This window comes from Drosophila serrata, unplaced genomic scaffold (assembly GCF_035046125.1).
Source record: "Drosophila serrata isolate PLE 108 unplaced genomic scaffold, ASM3504612v1 contig_240, whole genome shotgun sequence".
NCBI classification, from domain to species: Eukaryota; Metazoa; Arthropoda; class Insecta; order Diptera; family Drosophilidae; genus Drosophila; species Drosophila serrata.
In genome coordinates, this window is record NW_028257138.1 from 10,660,054 (window position 1) to 10,677,681 (window position 17,628).

A 17,628-nucleotide genomic window follows, 5' to 3' on the forward strand; every position below is an offset into this window, starting at 1 on the left:
TTGCTCTTAAATTTGATTCAAAACAAATCTCCTGCATCTGTACTTATGATTCCCAACTCGTTCTAACATCCCCGGAACGAAGTGACTTCTGCCGGCCACGTCTCAGAAATGTGTTGTGTTACAAAAGTTGCAAGTCATTGTTTATTAGTGTTCAAAGTTAGTTTCTGATTAACATACTTACTGGTCATAGATACTTACTGGTCAAAGATAATTACTGGTCATAGATACTTACTATTCAGAGTTACTTACTGGTCATAGTTACTTAATGTTCATAGAAACATACTGATCATAGTTAATTACTGGTCATAGTTAATTACTGGTCATAGTTAATTACTGATCATAGTTCTATAAATCGTCCGATTGTTCCTATATCAGCTATATTCATGTATATATATAGTCCACCGATTTGGCATGCTCCGATTTATAAACTTGCAAAATTATATAGAAGATCAACTGAATAGTTTCATTCAAATAGCTTGCTCTTAAATTTGATCCAAAACAAATCTCGCACATCTGTACTTATGATTCCCAACTGGTTCAAACATCCCCGGAACGAAGTGACTGCTGCCAGCCACGTCTCAGAAACGTGTTGTGTTACAAAAATTGCAAGTCAGTGTTTATTAGTGTTCAAAGTTAGTAACTGATTAGCATACTTACTGGTCAAAGATAATTACTGGTCATAGATACTTACTATTCAGAGTTACTTACTGCTCATAGTTAATTAATGTTCATAGAAACTTACTGATCATAGTTAATTACTGGTCATAGTTAATTACTGATCATAGTTCTATAAATCGTCCGATTGTTCCTATATCAGCTATATTCATGTATATATATAGTCCACCGATTTGGCATGCTCCAATTTATAAACTTGCAAAATTATATAGAAGATCAACTGAATAGTTTCATTCAAATAGCTTGCTCTTAAATTTGATCCAAAACAAATCTCGCACATCTGTACTTATGATTCCCAACTGGTTCAAACATCCCCGGAACGAAGTGACTGCTGCCAGCCACGTCTCAGAAACGTGTTGTGTTACAAAAATTGCATGTCATTGTTTATTAGTGTTCAAAGTTAGTAACTGATTAGCATACTTACTGGTCAAAGATAATTACTGCTCATAGATACTTACTGGTCAATGATAATTACTGGTCATAGATACTTACTATTCAGAGTTACTTACTGCTCATAGTTATTTAATGTTCATAGAAACTTACTGATCATAGTTAATTACTGGTCATAGTTAATTACTGATCATAATTGTATAAATCGTCCGATTGGTCCTATATCAGCTATATTCATGTATATATATAGTCCACCGATTTGGCATGCTCCAATTTATAAACTTGCAAAATTATATAGAAGATCAACTGAATAGTTTCATTCAAATAGCTTGCTCTTAAATTTGATCCAAAACAAATCTCGCACATCTGTACTTATGATTCCCAACTAGTTCAAACATCCCCGGAACGAAGTGACTGCTGCCAGCAACGTCTCAGAAATGTGTTGTGTTACAAAAGTTGCAAGTCATTGTTTATTAGTGTTCAAAGTTAGTAACTGATTAGCATACTTACTGGTCAAAGATAATTACTGGTCATAGATACTTACTATTCAGAGTTACTTACTGCTCATAGTTAATTAATGTTCATAGAAACTTACTGATCATAGTTAATTACTGGTCATAGTTAATTTGTGATCATAGTTCTATAAATCGTCCGATTGTTCCTATATCAGCTATATTCATGTATATATATAGTCCACCGATTTGGCATGCTCCAATTTATAAACTTGCAAAATTATATAGAAGATCAACTGAATAGTTTCATTCAAATAGCTTGCTCTTAAATTTGATCCAAAACAAATCTCGCACATCTGTACTTATGATTCCCAACTGGTTCAAACATCCCCGGAACGAAGTGACTGCTGCCAGCCACGTCTCAGAAACGTGTTGTGTTACAAAAATTGCATGTCATTGTTTATTAGTGTTCAAAGTTAGTAACTGATTAGCATACTTACTGGTCAAAGATAATTACTGCTCATAGATACTTACTGGTCAATGATAATTACTGGTCATAGATACTTACTATTCAGAGTTACTTACTGCTCATAGTTAATTAATGTTCATAGAAACTTACTGATCATAGTTAATTACTGGTCATAGTTAATTTGTGATCATAGTTCTATAAATCGTCCGATTGTTCCTATATCAGCTATATTCATGTATATATATAGTCCACCGATTTGGCATGCTCCAATTTATAAACTTGCAAAATTATATAGAAGATCAACTAAATAGTTTCATTTAAAAAGCTTGCTCTTGAATTTGATCCAAAACAAATCTCGCACATCTGTACTTATGATTCCTAACTCGTTCTAACATCCCCGGAACGAAGTGACTTCTGCCGGCCAAGTCTCAGAAACGTGTTGTGTTACAAAAGTTGCAAGTCATTGTTTATTAGTGTTCAAAGTTAGTAACTGATTAGCATACTTACTGGTCAAAGATAATTACTGCTCATAGATACTTACTGGTCAATGATAATTACTGGTCATAGATACTTACTATTCAGAGTTACTTACTGCTCATAGTTAATTAATGTTCATAGAAACTTACTGATCATAGTTAATTACTGGTCATAGTTAATTACTGATCATAGTTCTATAAATCGTCCGATTGTTCCTATATCAGCTATATTCATGTATAAATATAGTCCACCGATTTGGCATGCTCCGATTTATAAACTTGCAAAATTATATAGAAGATCAACTGAATAGTTTCATTCAAATAGCTTGCTCTTAAATTTGATCCAAAACAAATCTCGCACATCTGTACTTATGATTCCCAACTGGTTCAAACATCTTCGGAACGAAGTGACTGCTGCCAGCCACGTCTCAGAAACGTGTTGTGTTACAAAAATTGCAAGTCAGTGTTTATTAGTGTTCAAAGTTAGTAACTGATTAGCATACTTACTGGTCAAAGATAATTACTGGTCATAGATACTTACTATTCAGAGTTACTTACTGCTCATAGTTAATTAATGTTCATAGAAACTTACTGATCATAGTTAATTACTGGTCATAGTTAATTTGTGATCATAGTTCTATAAATCGTCCGATTGTTCCTATATCAGCTATATTCATGTATATATATAGTCCACCGATTTGGCATGCTCCAATTTATAAACTTGCAAAATTATATAGAAGATCAACTAAATAGTTTCATTCAAAAAGCTTGCTCTTGAATTTGATCCAAAACAAATCTCGCACATCTGTACTTATGATTCCTAACTCGTTCTAACATCCCCGGAACGAAGTGACTTCTGCCGGCCAAGTCTCAGAAACGTGTTGTGTTACAAAAGTTGCAAGTCATTGTTTATTAGTGTTCAAAGTTAGTTACTGATCATACATTTTATTGCAATGGAAGAAGCTCACTTCGATGATAAGCCTACTTGAAGTCACCCTACGCTGGAAGGAATTAAGGAATGCAAGTCGGTAAGTCTTAACCATGAAATTTATTTCATGAATATATGTAGATGTTATAAGAGGTATAGATCTTGAATCAGTATTGATAGCTAGTTTCCAATTGGTTCCCTTATTGCCATGAAGCTCGTAACTTTATTTAAATTTAAAGTAATACAGCAATTTATATTAGGGATTTCTATACGCAAAGTTAACAGCCTAACTTTATTATAAATTAATAATAATTATATATTATTCACGAATATTGATTTCTTGCCAATATGATAGTTTCAAACCCTTCCAGGGTATTATAAATTAAGTCCAATGCTTATAGCACTCGTTTCCGACCGTATAAATCATATATATATATGTATGTATGTATATTCTTGATCAGCGTAAACAACTAATTCGATATAGTAATGTTCAATATATAAATAAATCTTCAACATAAAAATGGTCAAAAATTTACATTTTTTAAGCTTAATATGCAGATTTGTTAGCCTTATAAAAACTAACACAGAACTAGAAGCTATTTAATTTTTGGCTAAGATATGATTTTTAAATACTTTGATTTACTTAGAAAAATTAGCATATAAAAATATCGATTAAATAAACCTAGAATACACATAGTTTTGAGTTTTGTTTTGTAGGTATACTAACCCTAAAAAGCCAATGATTGCCAAAAGTCATATATTTATGTTTATATTTCTAAGCAAAATTGTTATCAAAAAAGAATAACGCATTTAAAAATTTAACAATTCTACAAAAAATTTTACTGAATTTCGTAAAGTTTTGAAAGCCCAATATGCTAGTATCCTAATAAAAGCAGACACAGAAGTGGTTTTCCAATTGAAATTAATTCATCTTTGGCATAGCTATGATAGATTCCGAATCCCATGGTGCCTTTAAGGTTAGCTTTCTTTTCTTTTATTTTTTTAGAGAACTTTTATTTCTTTTTTTGGCTGCGTTTGCTCTTCCCAGAGACTAATCCATATTGAAAAACGGAAAAATTAAAAAAACGGATTTCTGTTAAATTTTCGTTCCTATGGCATATATTTGATATAGTTTCCCATTGCGACTTAATAAAAACATCATACTCGATTGTTGAATGTTAATCAACCCTTTGGAGGGCTATAAAAATACTTGCAATCCTATTTCAAGTCAAAATTGAAAGAATTACAACATTTATCAATAGGCACAGTTTATTTCTCAAGCAGTGACTTCGGGGCAGGGCGCGTACCATTGCCATTGGCTCCAGGGGATGCATCCTCCGGTCTTGGGGTCAAATCCAGTTCCTTGTTGGCAAGCCACAAGATTAGCATTGGCGGTCGCGTCGCACTCCCAGAAATGGGTTGGGTCCCAGAAGTCACGGGCAACTAGTCCGGAGCGTCCTGTGCAGTCAGGCTTGCCATTGCCATCGGGATCGCAGGCTTGGTCGGCGTATACAGCCGCGAAGAGGGCCAGGAAAAGCAGGACGAGAGCTGGTAAAAAGGTCCCTTTCTCAGTAACTTGTATATTTCCAAGGAGCGTTCCCACAGCCTAACTTACCGGTCTTCATGTTGCTGGTGTTCAGTTGAATTTATTGCATGGGAGTCAGTCTTTTATGGCACCGTCGTATCTAAGGCGTTATTATCACACATCCTACTACTGTCTACCACTATTGACTTGATAAATTCTATTTTCAAGCGAACATGGAATCGTTTAAAAATAATCGTGTTTGTATCACTGACGGTATCTCGACATAGTGCTCTGCTGCTTAGTTGACGGCAACCAAAGACAAACCGTAATACTATATTTAATACCCAATTTAAAACTTTACTTGTACAAAGTGTTCAAGATAAGTTAAAGATAGGTGCACCTAAGGCAAAAGCCTTACAAAATGTATAAGAGGTTAAAAGATTAAGTCCATAAACTCTCAGGGAATTTATACTTTATTGCCTCTAGAGTTTAGCTACCGGATATTGAGGAGAAGCTATACCTGAAATTGGGACATATAGATCTCTGTACTACTAGCACCGATACCATCTCATACCCCTTGTTCAAGGTGATCATGAGGAAGGCAGATTGATTCAAGAAGTCGTTCCGACACAGCTACCTCTACGAGATCCTTGAACAAAGATAGTGCTGGGAGACGCAGCACATCTTGTTCCATTGCTTTCATAAAAATAATAAATTAAACTTATTGGTTGCGTTACTGCAATTGTGCCATCAGTTATCTCAGTTAAATATTTTTTTTAAAGGCAAAACAACAAAAAAAAAATGTGAACGGCTTTGTCTTGTGCCCAGCCGTCCGTTTGTGTGTTCCATCCTTGTCTAGGGGAGTGCTAACTGGCTCTCCTTCCAAACAACACAAAATCGTGGTTTGCTTGCCGCCTTTTATATGCACGTTACGCAGAATAATGACTTGAGAATTCGAAGCGCTCAGCTAAAAATAGGTATAGGTACTTCTTGACTTGAACTATTATTAAGGTTTAACAATTATAGTTTATAATTCATTTGAGAACTTATATTAATTATATTTTATTAATAAGTACTCTGTTATTTTTTTGACATTGACACTGAAAATAATGGTTTTGACTACCTGTTTTGGGCACCTGCAACATGACACTTTTGACAGACAACTCCAAGTGCCCTCTGGGGTCAGTCATTAGCCGTATGACCATGTCTTTAATAGAAATTAAACAATCCAAACACGTAGCCCCACCGTCGAGTATATAAAAAGACATGTTCAGGGCGGACATGTATCAATTATCATCGATTTCACCTGCTGTTTGGTTAACTTTATTATTAAATCAATCATGTCCAGATTCGCTAAGATGTCTTGCTCCTTGGTGGTACTTATCCTGGCCCTCGGTATGATTAAAGCTCTGCCAGCTAGGTCCGCCAGGCAGCAGGCTGCAGCACCCTATCCATCCGCCGAGGAACTGAAGCCTGAGGTACCCTTCGAGGAAGGCGTACCCGATCAGACTTATGGCCCACCGGATCTAACCTATGGCCCACCACCCACAGATGCCATTGAGCAACTGCCTAGTGACGAGGAACCACAAGATTTCACACCCGATCCGGATGCAGAAGAAGTTCAGCCGATCCAGCAGGCCCCACTCGCTCGCTTGACCAACCTTAGCCGATTGCCAAGTGCCCGAGGATTGGTATTCCTTTCAAGAAATCCGTTGAGAATTTTAGGGCCAAGTCTGGCCCGCCTTCCAGTGGCCATCCTGGGATAGAGAAACAATCCCTTGATTTTTAAAAACATTAAGTTTAATTATTGTCTTTTGTTACTCGTTAAATCATTAAAGAACATTTGCTGATACACCGAATGAATGTAATCGGAGGTCGAGATTTCGGAGACCCAATACGGTATGTTGAGTATATATATATGTATGTATAACTATATATATATATATAATTAGAAAATACGAACGATAAAACTTCGGTTTGTTGGGTAAATTCTTTTTGGGCGTTGCTTTGGAATGATCGCGCTGCACCGACCTAGACTAACATACATAGTAAAATCTAAACAATAATTTATTTAAGAATACTACGCAAAAATCACTTGGCATTGTGCGGATCTCGAGTTAACGCAGGTAAATTCATAAGCTACTGCCATACTGAATTGAACTGAAGAGTATTACAAAACTGTCTACTTAAAATGCTAGTTATTGTCTCCGGTACAAAATTGCAGCTAATTAATAACAACGAGAAAAAATACAAATATTATCGCGATAAAAAATAAATTAAACACAAATAGAGCACCGAAAGAGTTACATCCTTCGCAAAAGGAGAAACAACTAAGGGTATACACTACATAAAGCCTTCGTCATAAATTCGCACACAAATTCTATATAGGTCCTGATTTCCCCTAAAGATTGAAATTAGTGTGTCCGGTCGTTTAGAATCTGCGCCAAGCTGGCCCAGGTGCCAAAGACAAAGCCACCAAGTCCGAATATCAGGATGAGAAAGTCTTTCCACAGCATCCAGTTGTAGCGGCCATATCCGACATTATAAAACGTAATCATTTCGATTATGGGCGGCGCTATGAGAGCCAACGCTGAGCTACTGACGGCACCCACCAGGGAGATAATAGAGCCCAAATTCGGAATGCAAGTGGCCAGTAGAACTATGGGGAGAACGAAGATTAAGTCATAATATTATGATGGGAAAACACGGGTACTTACAAGTGAAGGTGACTAGAACGATTCGTAGCACAGTTGCTGACAGATCCTTGGCCCGCGTGGTATCAAAGTGGCTCCTCACAAATGGCTCCACAATGTTTACGGGCACATAGAACTGAAGGGTATAGGAGAGGAAGATGGCCACGGCCATGGTGATGCGCACCAACTGGGAGAGACTGAAACATAAATATAATTAATATTTTAACAAGTTAGTAAGAGGGGCAAAGTAGATCTATCTATTTGCAGTTTGAATACATCTAAAGTGTGTACATATATTGAGTAAAAAATTGCACTAAAATGTTTGATATTTTCAGAGATTTCTAACAGATTAAGAATGGAAAATTTTCTGGATGGACTTACGTATCGCCCTGAGGCAGGTTCAGGGTTATGCTGCCCTTAACATCTTCGCCGTACTTCAGGTAGCCAAAGAATCCAACGGAGGTGTACAAGCAGGCTACAATCACCATGCCCGTGTTGAGAACGCCTGTGGTGCCGCCAAAGTCTTCGGGTGTCCGCATGTTGTTCTCCAAAGGTAGGACCACGCCAATGCCTTCAAACGCATAGATGGCGGTGCCAAAGTAGAGAGGGAGCGTCGCCCAGGTGGCGATCGGCTTTACCGTATGCACATCCGGCAGATCGTGCAGCATGTACGAGAAGCTAATGGCCAATCCAGCAACAGTGAGTATAGCGGCAATGAGGGAGACGGGCGTCAGGTACTTTAGGTTCCGCACCAGATTCAACAGAATCATGGGCACCAGCATTAGCAGCAGGTATATGTGCACATTGATCTTGTAGTAGTGGTCCATTACGTCCTTAATGTTCAGGGCCACGAACAGAAAGTAGACGCAGCAGAAGCCAATCTGAGTGATGAACAGGAACGTTGTTACGATCCGCCTGGCCAGCTGGGAGTATCGCCTCAGGCCCAACGGTCCCGTCTCAAAGCTGCAGTATGCCACCTCGGAGAAGTCCAGTGCCGGCTGCTGCAGTCGTCGACACAACTCGTGGGAGCAATTCACCAGCATGTGCATGCAGTGGGTGCAAATAGCACCCATTATCATGGTGCCAAACAAACCCACATACAGGCCGGCGTTCTTGAAGGCATCTGGCATGGCCAGGATACCAGTGCCAATATTGCCCTTTAGCAGATGGATCAGTGTGTCAAAGTTTGACGTCGGGTGCTCCAGGGTGCGATGGAGGGTGGGGTTATAGCTGGCCTTGTCCGCTGCTGAGCCGTGTTCGTCGTCTCCCGATCCCGAAGCTGCTGCGTGCACTCACAGAGAAGAATCATAGAGAATATTTAAGTTCATTTCTCATATATAGTTACTATATATTAAATTCAAACACAAAATTGAATCATTTAAGAGCCTGAAGAGGCGGACACTAACTCACCTGCTAGGCTGTCCTCGCTGTGGACATTTACCAGCGTGTTGTCCGGCGGAGAGCTGCGTACGGGTCGCGCTGCCGATCCCCTGCTGCCCTCGTAGTCGGAGGCATCGCTCTGCAAGAGCAACGGCTGGCGTTCCGACATCTTTTTGCGCGGCGCACCCTCGGGAATCTAGAACAAGTAGGTGTAGTGTTGTTAAATCAATCAATTTGGAGCGATGTGATGTGCCCTTCCCGGCGGTACGAAACGCACTGAACATCCAGCCTTTGCGACGCCCGCTTCTCGCCTCGAAAATTTTCCGCTGACTCAGTTTTCCCCGCTCAAATAACAATAGGAGATTCAGATAGTGCGGCGGGCACAAACGACGGACGAATGGACAGCGGACGCGTGCCAGGGTGGAGTGGAAAATTTTCGGACCATGCAGATAATCCGGACTTAGCCTTGGACTTGAATTGAAGTTCAAGCGAATAGATAGATTCTATATGAAACCTTATTACACATTACACGGTTGCATCGGAAGTCGATATCAAATTTGAGAGTCCAGTCACTGAGTAGAGTATAGCTTGAAGTCCGAAATCGAAGCTGGCAAGTCGCAAAAACAAGCAATACGAGTAAGTCGGTGATAAGAACCGCATTTCGCCTGGAAAGCCACCGATGTTTGTACCATAAATCACAATTATATAATATGTATCCAGACGTCGTATCAAATATCCACCCATTATTATTATACTCAATAATGACTCAGCAGTGGCGAGCGCAGCGTTTCGCAAATATCATATCTCATTTCTGAGTGGTTCGATTTTTATTACATCCGACGGCTCAGAATGAAAGTAGATTAATATAACACCTATATATATATGTTCATCTATGAGGCAATAGTCAGTCAGAAATGTTAAAATTAATTTCAAATAATTAAATACTGGTTAAATTTAAAATATATAAGAAAACTAACTAACTAACAAATTTAAAGGGTATATAATTGAGGGCTAAAAATCACATATTTTTGTAACTGCAAATCATATTTAGTTGTTTATTAACTTAACTTTCTCTCTACTTTGTTATGAACTAAACTGAAGATTATTTTGTTGTTATTTTATAAGCTTATACTCATACGAATACCCTTTTAAGCCAACTACTTAGTTATTTCTTTATTTAAACATGAATGTTTATGTGATTAATGTCTCTTATTAAAGTTTATTCACTAAACAGAGTCATTTTTCGATGAAAATCAATACACTCATTCTTGTATACTTCCAAATAGAATTAACAGATTTAATACTACTCGAATTAGACCTAACTTTCTTATTAAATGTTAAAACTCATATGAATGTCAGAAATTACAATGATTACTAATTAAAGAAACTGTTTTTGAATTAGTTTGCAGCACCCTTAAACGAACATCTAGCTTTGGTAGTATATATTATAAATATATATAAAAAGTTTTTAAACTCTTCTTGTTTCTTCCTGAACCGCTAAAATAAATAGTATACGCTATTCTGTGTAGATCCAGACAAACAGCAGACAAACATGTGCCAGAATCCGACCTGGTTCTTTGTTTAAAGACCATCAAGAAAGCAAACAAGCACTTTGCTCTAACTTATTTCAGTTTTATCTGACATCTCACACTAACTTGCACAACGAAGTGCGACGATATTAAATAGATCCAAAAGTAAATTTCACTTACGGCGAATATCACAAATTAGAGTAGGAATGTCAAGATGGGTTGTTGTTTGCTGTTTTTCGATGTACTTGGCAGTTGTATAAGGCAGTTGGCGGGCAGTTGGGCAAATAATAATCTTTGAACTAAAACTGTAAAAAAACATAATTAACAGATGGACAACTGAATCAAAATAAACACATTTAGCACGCGCATAAATCGATGACCAACAATTGTATGTGTGTGGATGTTTCTACCTGTTGAAGGTTGGTTAACGGCGTCAGGTCCTCCATTGATTATTCCCGCTTGTCACTGGGGATGCTCCTGCGAAGGTCACAACGTCGACGCGCAATATATCAGTGGGGGAATAGGGAAATCACAGAAAATCCACAGTGGTTTGCAACTCCATGGGCCTTAGCAATGGCGAGGGGGCGCAGGGGCAGGACAGGAGCGGATGCCAATTATCTTTGACAAGAGTGTCTGGAAGTACTGCGAATCGAACGGAGAAAACATCAACAATGAATCATGTTGTTCATTCATTCATAAAAGACGTCTGTTTGATAACACGCGACAGTCGGCCGACCGAAACAAACATTTATTGTACAGTCGCAAAACACTTTAACGATCGTATTGCTGTCGTTTGTTGTTTATTATTTGTGTTTAAATACATACGTTACAATTTTCTTCTGAATTAGCTCACAATAACAACGTCTGAAAACCTGCACAGCGAAATACCACGGCTGATGTTGGTTTTTTCCGAATTTATCGATAATTTGGACTTACAGTAAAAGCCAGATAAATTGGATGATTTTTAATTGTCGAAATGTAAGAGAACCACCAAATTTTTAACAATTAATTTTTAAAATAAATAGAAGAATGACTTCAGAATTTAATGAAATTAAAATTAATAAAAAAATGCCATCAAACAAACAAAAATTTAACATATCTGTCATCAAACAAACGATGACTTTTGCGTTATCCGAACTATCGAGTAACTCCTGTATCTAATCGCTCATCGCTAAAGTTTTAAGTATTATTTTCACATTCCAGCAACGGTCCTACCTTTGTGTTCTCTCCCAATTCGTGACGTGTCTGCGGTAAATTAATAAAAAATCTCCGTTTTATACCCAAATTACCGGAGAAACCGCATTAAAAAGAGCAACATGGTCGAGCTGGCGAGCGTCATATCAAAGTTCTACAACGACTACGTGCAGAACACCCCCAAGAAGCTTAAGTTGGTGGACATCTACCTGGGCTACATTCTGCTGACCGGCATCATCCAGTTTGTTTACTGCTGTCTGGTCGGCACCTTCCCGTTCAACTCGTTCCTCTCGGGCTTCATCAGCACCGTCAGCTGCTTCGTCCTGGCCGTGTGCCTCCGCCTGCAGGCCAATCCCCAGAACAAGGCTGTCTTTGCCGGCATCTCGCCGGAGCGCGGATTCGCCGACTTCATCTTTGCCCATGTGATCCTGCACCTGGTGGTAATGAACTTCATTGGCTAACAAACTTGTACAACTGGATTCGCATGTATTTAAAATAAAATGTAACCTAATGATAAATCTGCATGTAGGCGCCGTAGAAATCGAACGGCTCCCGATCGAATTTCAAGTTTAGCTCGGGTTCCGGAACGTACATGTCAATAAGTCGTATATTTTCCAAATAGTCGGCCAGTTTGAGATCGGGCTGCTTGGCCTTAGTGTTGACTGGGCGCGAGTTCGTCTTCTGCGTTATCAACACCGAGTCGTTAACGTTTAGGGACTCGAGATTTTTGAAAACAGTATCTCCCGGCTGGAAATTTAGCTTCTGAGTGATCTGTTGGGAATTTAAAATGAGATATAATGGAGTTACTCTGGGCATGTGATCACGGGACTTACTTTTGGAGCTATGGCGGCCATTGATTTCGGCGATACCGTGACCGGAGTCTGCACCTTTTTTATGTTGTCAATTTCGTTCTTCTGGCGCACGCAAGTGTTGTACTCGGGCGCGGCCAACTGCTGCAGCACGGATCTCGGGGTCGTCGAGCCTCCCTTAGCCCGGGAGCTGACTGATGGCAGAGATAACTTCGTCGCATCCAGGCAGCTGGAGGACTCAACGACGACATTAGGCAGTGCTGAATGTGGACAGTTGAGGCGGCGAACTGTTGTATTCTTTTGCTTCAGATTAGGACGCTTGTACGGCATTTTGAACAGAAAGGGAAGCCCCAAGCAACTACTTTCGAATGCAACTCTACAATGAAGGCGCACGCCACACTGTTGTCAGCTGTTCTTCTTGATACAGTAAACTGTGGCTACACGAATCGCATTCGCCGGAGGAAACTATCCAAAACGTAGATAATTTGATAAATTTATCGGATAGTTGATTGATAACCGATAAAAATTCAAGAAATATCGTACCAATCATCCAGCGAAGCGAAATGTGTACTGTAAATCAACGCCGGTTTTGACGCTTTCCAACACTGCCTCGTTTACAGCTGTTTGCCAAACAGGCGAATCACAAAAAATTTGGTTTATTTAACTAAATGGCATTATCTCGAGCCAAGCCAGGCGAGCTACCCAAGGATGCCGTCGTGATAACAGAGGATCAGGCCTTGAAATACCAATGGAAGATTATAACAGCCTGGGACAAAGTGGGAGATGTGTGAGTAAAATGCAAGCGAAATACACTTGTCGCTTACCTAACAATCAAAACCCAATGTTTTCTGCAGATGGTCCCTGCGCTACGCACCTGGGATCTTGAGTGCTATGGCGGCGGCCACGGGTGCCTACATAAATAATCACTATCGCACCAAACTGCGGCTGGGCGGGCACGGGAGGATATCCAGCTACTTGCCCATTGTCGCCGTACCCGCCATATTCACCATGCTAACGCACAAGTTCTTCATCCAGCGACCCATCCTCCTGAACCCGCTGGGCCAATGCCCCACGTGTCTTCAGGTGCGAAGTGCCGCCTTCCAGACAAGCCTGGGAATTGTGTATCCCACAATCTTGGCGCCCTTTGCCGCTTTTATGTTTGCCACCCGCTGCTACACATACCGCATGCCCTCGATCACGGAGAACCCGCGAGAGGTGTTGATGTTGTGGAGGAAGCTCACGCGACCCATTGTGCCGGCCCTGGGCACCATTATCTGCGTTCAGGCCCTGATCACCATGTTCCTCACAGGCCTGGAGGACAAGCAGAACTTCCAAATGATGCTGCGGATGAAGGAAATCGAGCACGAGCTGGAAGAAAACCACATGCCGCAGAGATTCGACTTCTAATTGTTTTTACATTGTTACCTAGCTAAAATAGAGGTGCATTTTGGGAGAGAACCCTTAGTTCTGTTTGTAGATTAAGTGTGTTTTTTATTTATAAAAACTTGAAACAGTTCTTGTATAAAAGAAAAAAGCTTTGTTAAATTTATACTTTCACGGTTTTAGTGAGTGGCCATATAACAGGAATTTCGAAAACGAAGGTATATTTGGCAAGCCCACCAACGGTCACACCCCGCACGTTGCAAGTCGGCTGACGAAATTGTTTAGATTTGCATTTACTGTTGAAAACGTGAGTAATACATAACAAATATTTATCAAAGAGGGGAAGTGGGAGTACTTCCAACTGGAAAATACAAGAAGCGGACACTTTTCTCTCTTAAATCGTTTTGAAATTGGGTAATACTGTCACGTAGTGCGGTCGGCGTACACTTTCACTGCTCCGTTTTTGTGGCCTATTGAGGGGTTAGGGGAATCAATTGTCGCGTGGCAACCTTTCAGTGTGTCTTTTTCTCACCTGCTCCTCCATTACAGAAGCACCAGCAAAATGAAGTTCCTGACCGCCAAGGAGGTGCGCGATGCGTATCTGGGCTTCTTCAAGGAGCAGAAGCACATCTACGTGCACTCGTCCAGCACGATCCCACTGGACGACCCGACGCTGCTGTTCGCCAACGCAGGCATGAATCAGTTCAAGCCCATCTTCCTGGGCACCGCCGATCCCAACAGCGAAATGTCCAAGTGGGTGCGCGTGGCCAACACACAAAAGTGCATTCGCGCCGGCGGCAAGCACAACGATCTGGACGATGTGGGCAAGGACGTCTACCATCATACCTTCTTTGAGATGCTGGGCAACTGGTCCTTTGGGGACTACTTCAAGAAGGAGATCTGCTCCTGGGCCTGGCAATTCCTCACTGAGCGCCTTGGCCTCCCTAAGGATCGCCTGTACGTCACATATTTCGGCGGTGATGAAGCCAGCGGCCTGGAACCCGATCTGGAGTGCAAGCAATTGTGGCTGGACTTGGGCCTCAAGCCGGAGCACATCCTGCCGGGCAGCATGAAGGACAACTTCTGGGAGATGGGTGAGACTGGACCGTGTGGCCCCTGTTCCGAACTGCACTTTGATCGCATCGGCGGACGCAGTGTACCGGAGTTGGTGAACATGGACGATCCCGATGTACTAGAGATCTGGAATCTCGTGTTCATCCAGTACAACCGTGAGTCTGACGGCAGCCTCAAGCAGCTGCCTAAGAAGCACATTGACTGCGGTATGGGATTTGAACGGTTGGTGTCCGTCATCCAAAACAAACGATCCAACTACGACACGGATCTGTTCGTGCCACTCTTCGATGCCATCCAGGCTGGCACTGGAGCACCAGCTTACCAGGGACGCGTCGGCGCTGATGATAGTGACGGCATTGATATGGCGTACCGTGTGCTGGCCGATCACGCCCGCACAATCACCATTGCCTTAGCTGATGGTGGCACTCCGGACAATACTGGCCGAGGCTATGTCCTGCGTCGCATTCTCCGTCGCGCTGTGCGGTGAGTAATCTTAGTCTGACCAGCGACAGAAAACTATAATATCTTTAATTCCTTTAATAGCTATGCCACTGAGAAACTGAACGCCAAGCCTGGATTCTTTGCCACGCTGGTAAACACTGTCGTGGACTTGCTGGGTGATGCCTTCCCCGAGGTAAAGAAGGATCCACAGCACATTATCGATATCATCAACGAGGAAGAGCTCCAGTTCCTCAAGACTCTGACAAGGGGTCGTAATTTACTGAATCGCACCATCGAAAAGTTGGGAACCGCAACCATCATTCCCGGTGATGTTGCCTGGCGACTGTACGACACCTACGGCTTCCCCGTCGATCTTACCCAACTGATGGCGGAGGAGAAGTCCCTGCAGATCGATATGGCCGGCTACGAGGCAGCCAAACAGAACTCTTATGTACTGTCACAGGGCAAAGGAGCCAGCAAGATCGAAGAGATCAACCTCGACGTGCACGCCATCTCGCAGTTGCAGGAGCAGAATGTACCTCCCACCGACGACTCCTTCAAATACAAGTACGAAGCTGTTTCGGAGGAACGTGACTCTGCCTATAACTACGGCGAATGCACCAGTAAGATTGTGGCTCTGCGCTTTGAGAATCAGTTTGTGAACGAGATTAGCAACGGTCAGAAGGCAGGCATTGTCCTGGACAAGACCAACTTCTATGCGGAAAGCGGCGGCCAGATTTACGATCAGGGAGCTTTGGTTAAGGTCAACGACGAGGCCAACGAGTTCCTAGTGGACCGTGTGTACAACCGTGGTGGCTATATCCTGCACATTGGCGTTGTCGAGGGCACCCTGAAGGTGGGCGATGAACTCCATCTGCATATCGATGTGGAACGCCGCTGGCTGACCATGAAGAATCACTCTGCCACGCATGCACTGAACCACTGCCTTCTCCAGGTCCTTGGCAAGGACACCGAGCAGAAAGGCTCATTGGTGGTGCCTGAGAAGCTACGATTTGATTTCAATAGCAAGGCTGCCATGACCATTCAGCAGGTGGCGAAGACTGAGCAGCTAACAAAGGACATGGTATACAAGAATGTACCCATCTACGCCAAGGAATCAAAACTCGCTGTGGCCAAGCAGATTCGTGGCCTGCGCTCGGTGTTCGACGAAGTCTATCCAGATCCCGTGAGGGTAATCTCCTTTGGAGTGCCCGTGGACGAGCTCGAGCAGAATCCCGATTCGGAGGCCGGGGAACAGACCTCAGTTGAGTTCTGCGGCGGCACCCATCTCAGACGATCTGGCCACATTATGGACTTTGTAATCAGCAGTGAGGAGGCCATTGCCAAGGGCATCCGGCGCATTGTGGCTCTGACAGGCCCTGAAGCCTTGAAGGCACTGAAGAAGTCGGAGGTCTTCGAGCAGGAAATCATCCGTCTCAAGGCCACCATCGATGCCGATCAGTCTGGCAAGGACTCAAAGTCGCATGTTAAGGAAATTGTCGAGCTGACCGAACAAATCTCGCATGCCACGATCCCGTACGTGAAAAAGGATGATATGCGCAATTTGTTGAAGGGCCTAAAGAAGACTTTGGACGACAAGGAGCGTGCCCTGCGCGCCGCCGTCTCTGTAACTGTTGTAGAGCGTGCCAAGGCACTGTGCGAGGCGAATCCCAAGGCCACCGTGCTGGTCGAGCAGTTGGAGGCGTTCAACAACACCAAGGCGCTAGATGCCGCTCTTAAACAGGTGCGCACTCAGCTTCCGGAAGCCGCCGCCATGTTCTTCTCTGTCGATGTGGACTCGAAGAAAATCTTCTGCCTTAGCTCAGTGCCCAAGAGTGCAGTGGAGAAGGGTCTGAAGGCAAACGAGTGGGTGCAACACGTCTCCCCCACGCTGGGTGGCAAGGGAGGCGGCAAGCCGGAATCCGCTCAGGCTTCAGGAACTAACTATGAGAAGGTGGATGAGATCGTTCAGATGGCTAACAAGTTTGCACAGGCTAAATTGGCTTAAACCGAAGAATTGTCTTTGACTCAAAATCGGCAAATCCTTCAATTACTCAGATCTTTTGATAAACCCTTGATGCTTACAAATGGTAATCCATTTATCTGTTCCAAACAGCATTTCAGATGAATTTTTTCGCTTATTTATAAAATAAAAGCATTTGTACACTTATAGTTCATGTGAATTTTTCTCTGTTGAGGAGGCGAAGAAA

At 42.0% G+C, this 17,628-nt stretch overlaps 7 protein-coding genes and 1 non-coding gene across 14 annotated transcripts; 4 read left to right on the forward strand and 4 right to left on the reverse strand.

The window, feature by feature from the left end:
• Nucleotides 1-4,480: 4,480 nt before the first annotated feature.
• On the reverse strand, nt 4,481-5,093 carry Peritrophin-15b. Its single transcript, XM_020952195.2, has 2 exons — nt 5,006-5,093; nt 4,481-4,938 (listed from the first exon to the last, which is right to left on the reverse strand). The coding sequence occupies exons 1-2, from the start codon at nt 5,013-5,015 to the stop codon at nt 4,667-4,669; spliced, it is 282 nt and encodes a 93-aa protein (XP_020807854.1). The 5' UTR covers nt 5,016-5,093; the 3' UTR covers nt 4,481-4,666.
• A 617-nt stretch (nt 5,094-5,710) lies between these two features.
• Nucleotides 5,711-5,808, reverse strand: LOC147644058 (U6atac minor spliceosomal RNA). Its single transcript, XR_015271374.1, has one exon. It is a non-coding gene; the product is annotated as a U6atac minor spliceosomal RNA (small nuclear RNA).
• A 320-nt stretch (nt 5,809-6,128) lies between these two features.
• LOC110183845 (uncharacterized) lies at nt 6,129-6,774 on the forward strand. The gene has a single exon (XM_020952196.2). It carries the CDS (start codon nt 6,256-6,258, stop codon nt 6,679-6,681), a length of 426 nt encoding a protein of 141 aa, XP_020807855.2. The 5' UTR covers nt 6,129-6,255; the 3' UTR covers nt 6,682-6,774.
• On the reverse strand, nt 6,694-11,476 carry LOC110183824 (proton-coupled amino acid transporter-like protein acs). Of its 6 annotated transcripts, none has more exons than XM_086831401.1 (7): nt 11,343-11,476; nt 10,928-11,159; nt 10,698-10,822; nt 9,019-9,184; nt 7,990-8,887; nt 7,633-7,805; nt 6,694-7,574 (listed from the first exon to the last, which is right to left on the reverse strand). In XM_086831401.1, exons 4-7 carry the CDS (start codon nt 9,155-9,157, stop codon nt 7,330-7,332), a joined length of 1,455 nt encoding a protein of 484 aa, XP_086687527.1. In that variant the 5' UTR covers nt 9,158-9,184; nt 10,698-10,822; nt 10,928-11,159; nt 11,343-11,476; the 3' UTR covers nt 6,694-7,329. The 6 variants fall into 6 exon arrangements, with proteins under 6 accessions (XP_086687527.1, XP_086687526.1, XP_020807838.1 ...); XM_086831400.1 differs by having other exon boundaries at nt 7,990-8,890; nt 11,343-11,437; XM_020952179.2 differs by having other exon boundaries at nt 7,990-8,899; nt 11,343-11,437.
• Nucleotides 11,477-11,833: 357 nt separating this feature from the next.
• Dad1 (dolichyl-diphosphooligosaccharide--protein glycosyltransferase subunit) lies at nt 11,834-12,229 on the forward strand. The gene has a single exon (XM_020952181.2). It carries the CDS (start codon nt 11,834-11,836, stop codon nt 12,170-12,172), a length of 339 nt encoding a protein of 112 aa, XP_020807840.1. The 3' UTR covers nt 12,173-12,229.
• Rcd4 (Reduction in Cnn dots 4) lies at nt 12,181-13,041 on the reverse strand. The gene is made up of 2 exons (XM_020952182.2): nt 12,545-13,041; nt 12,181-12,482 (listed from the first exon to the last, which is right to left on the reverse strand). The coding sequence occupies exons 1-2, from the start codon at nt 12,848-12,850 to the stop codon at nt 12,219-12,221; spliced, it is 570 nt and encodes a 189-aa protein (XP_020807841.2). The 5' UTR covers nt 12,851-13,041; the 3' UTR covers nt 12,181-12,218.
• Nucleotides 12,941-14,002, forward strand: LOC110183827 (transmembrane protein 126). The gene is made up of 2 exons (XM_020952180.2): nt 12,941-13,307; nt 13,375-14,002. Exons 1-2 carry the CDS (start codon nt 13,189-13,191, stop codon nt 13,925-13,927), a joined length of 672 nt encoding a protein of 223 aa, XP_020807839.2. The 5' UTR covers nt 12,941-13,188; the 3' UTR covers nt 13,928-14,002.
• A 118-nt stretch (nt 14,003-14,120) lies between these two features.
• On the forward strand, nt 14,121-17,590 carry AlaRS (alanine--tRNA ligase, cytoplasmic). Of its 2 annotated transcripts, none has more exons than XM_020952188.2 (3): nt 14,121-14,210; nt 14,453-15,460; nt 15,521-17,590. In XM_020952188.2, the coding sequence occupies exons 2-3, from the start codon at nt 14,466-14,468 to the stop codon at nt 17,424-17,426; spliced, it is 2,901 nt and encodes a 966-aa protein (XP_020807847.1). In that variant the 5' UTR covers nt 14,121-14,210; nt 14,453-14,465; the 3' UTR covers nt 17,427-17,590. The 2 variants fall into 2 exon arrangements, with proteins under 2 accessions (XP_020807847.1, XP_086687528.1); XM_086831402.1 differs by having other exon boundaries at nt 14,199-14,317.
• Nucleotides 17,591-17,628: the final 38 nt, after the last annotated feature.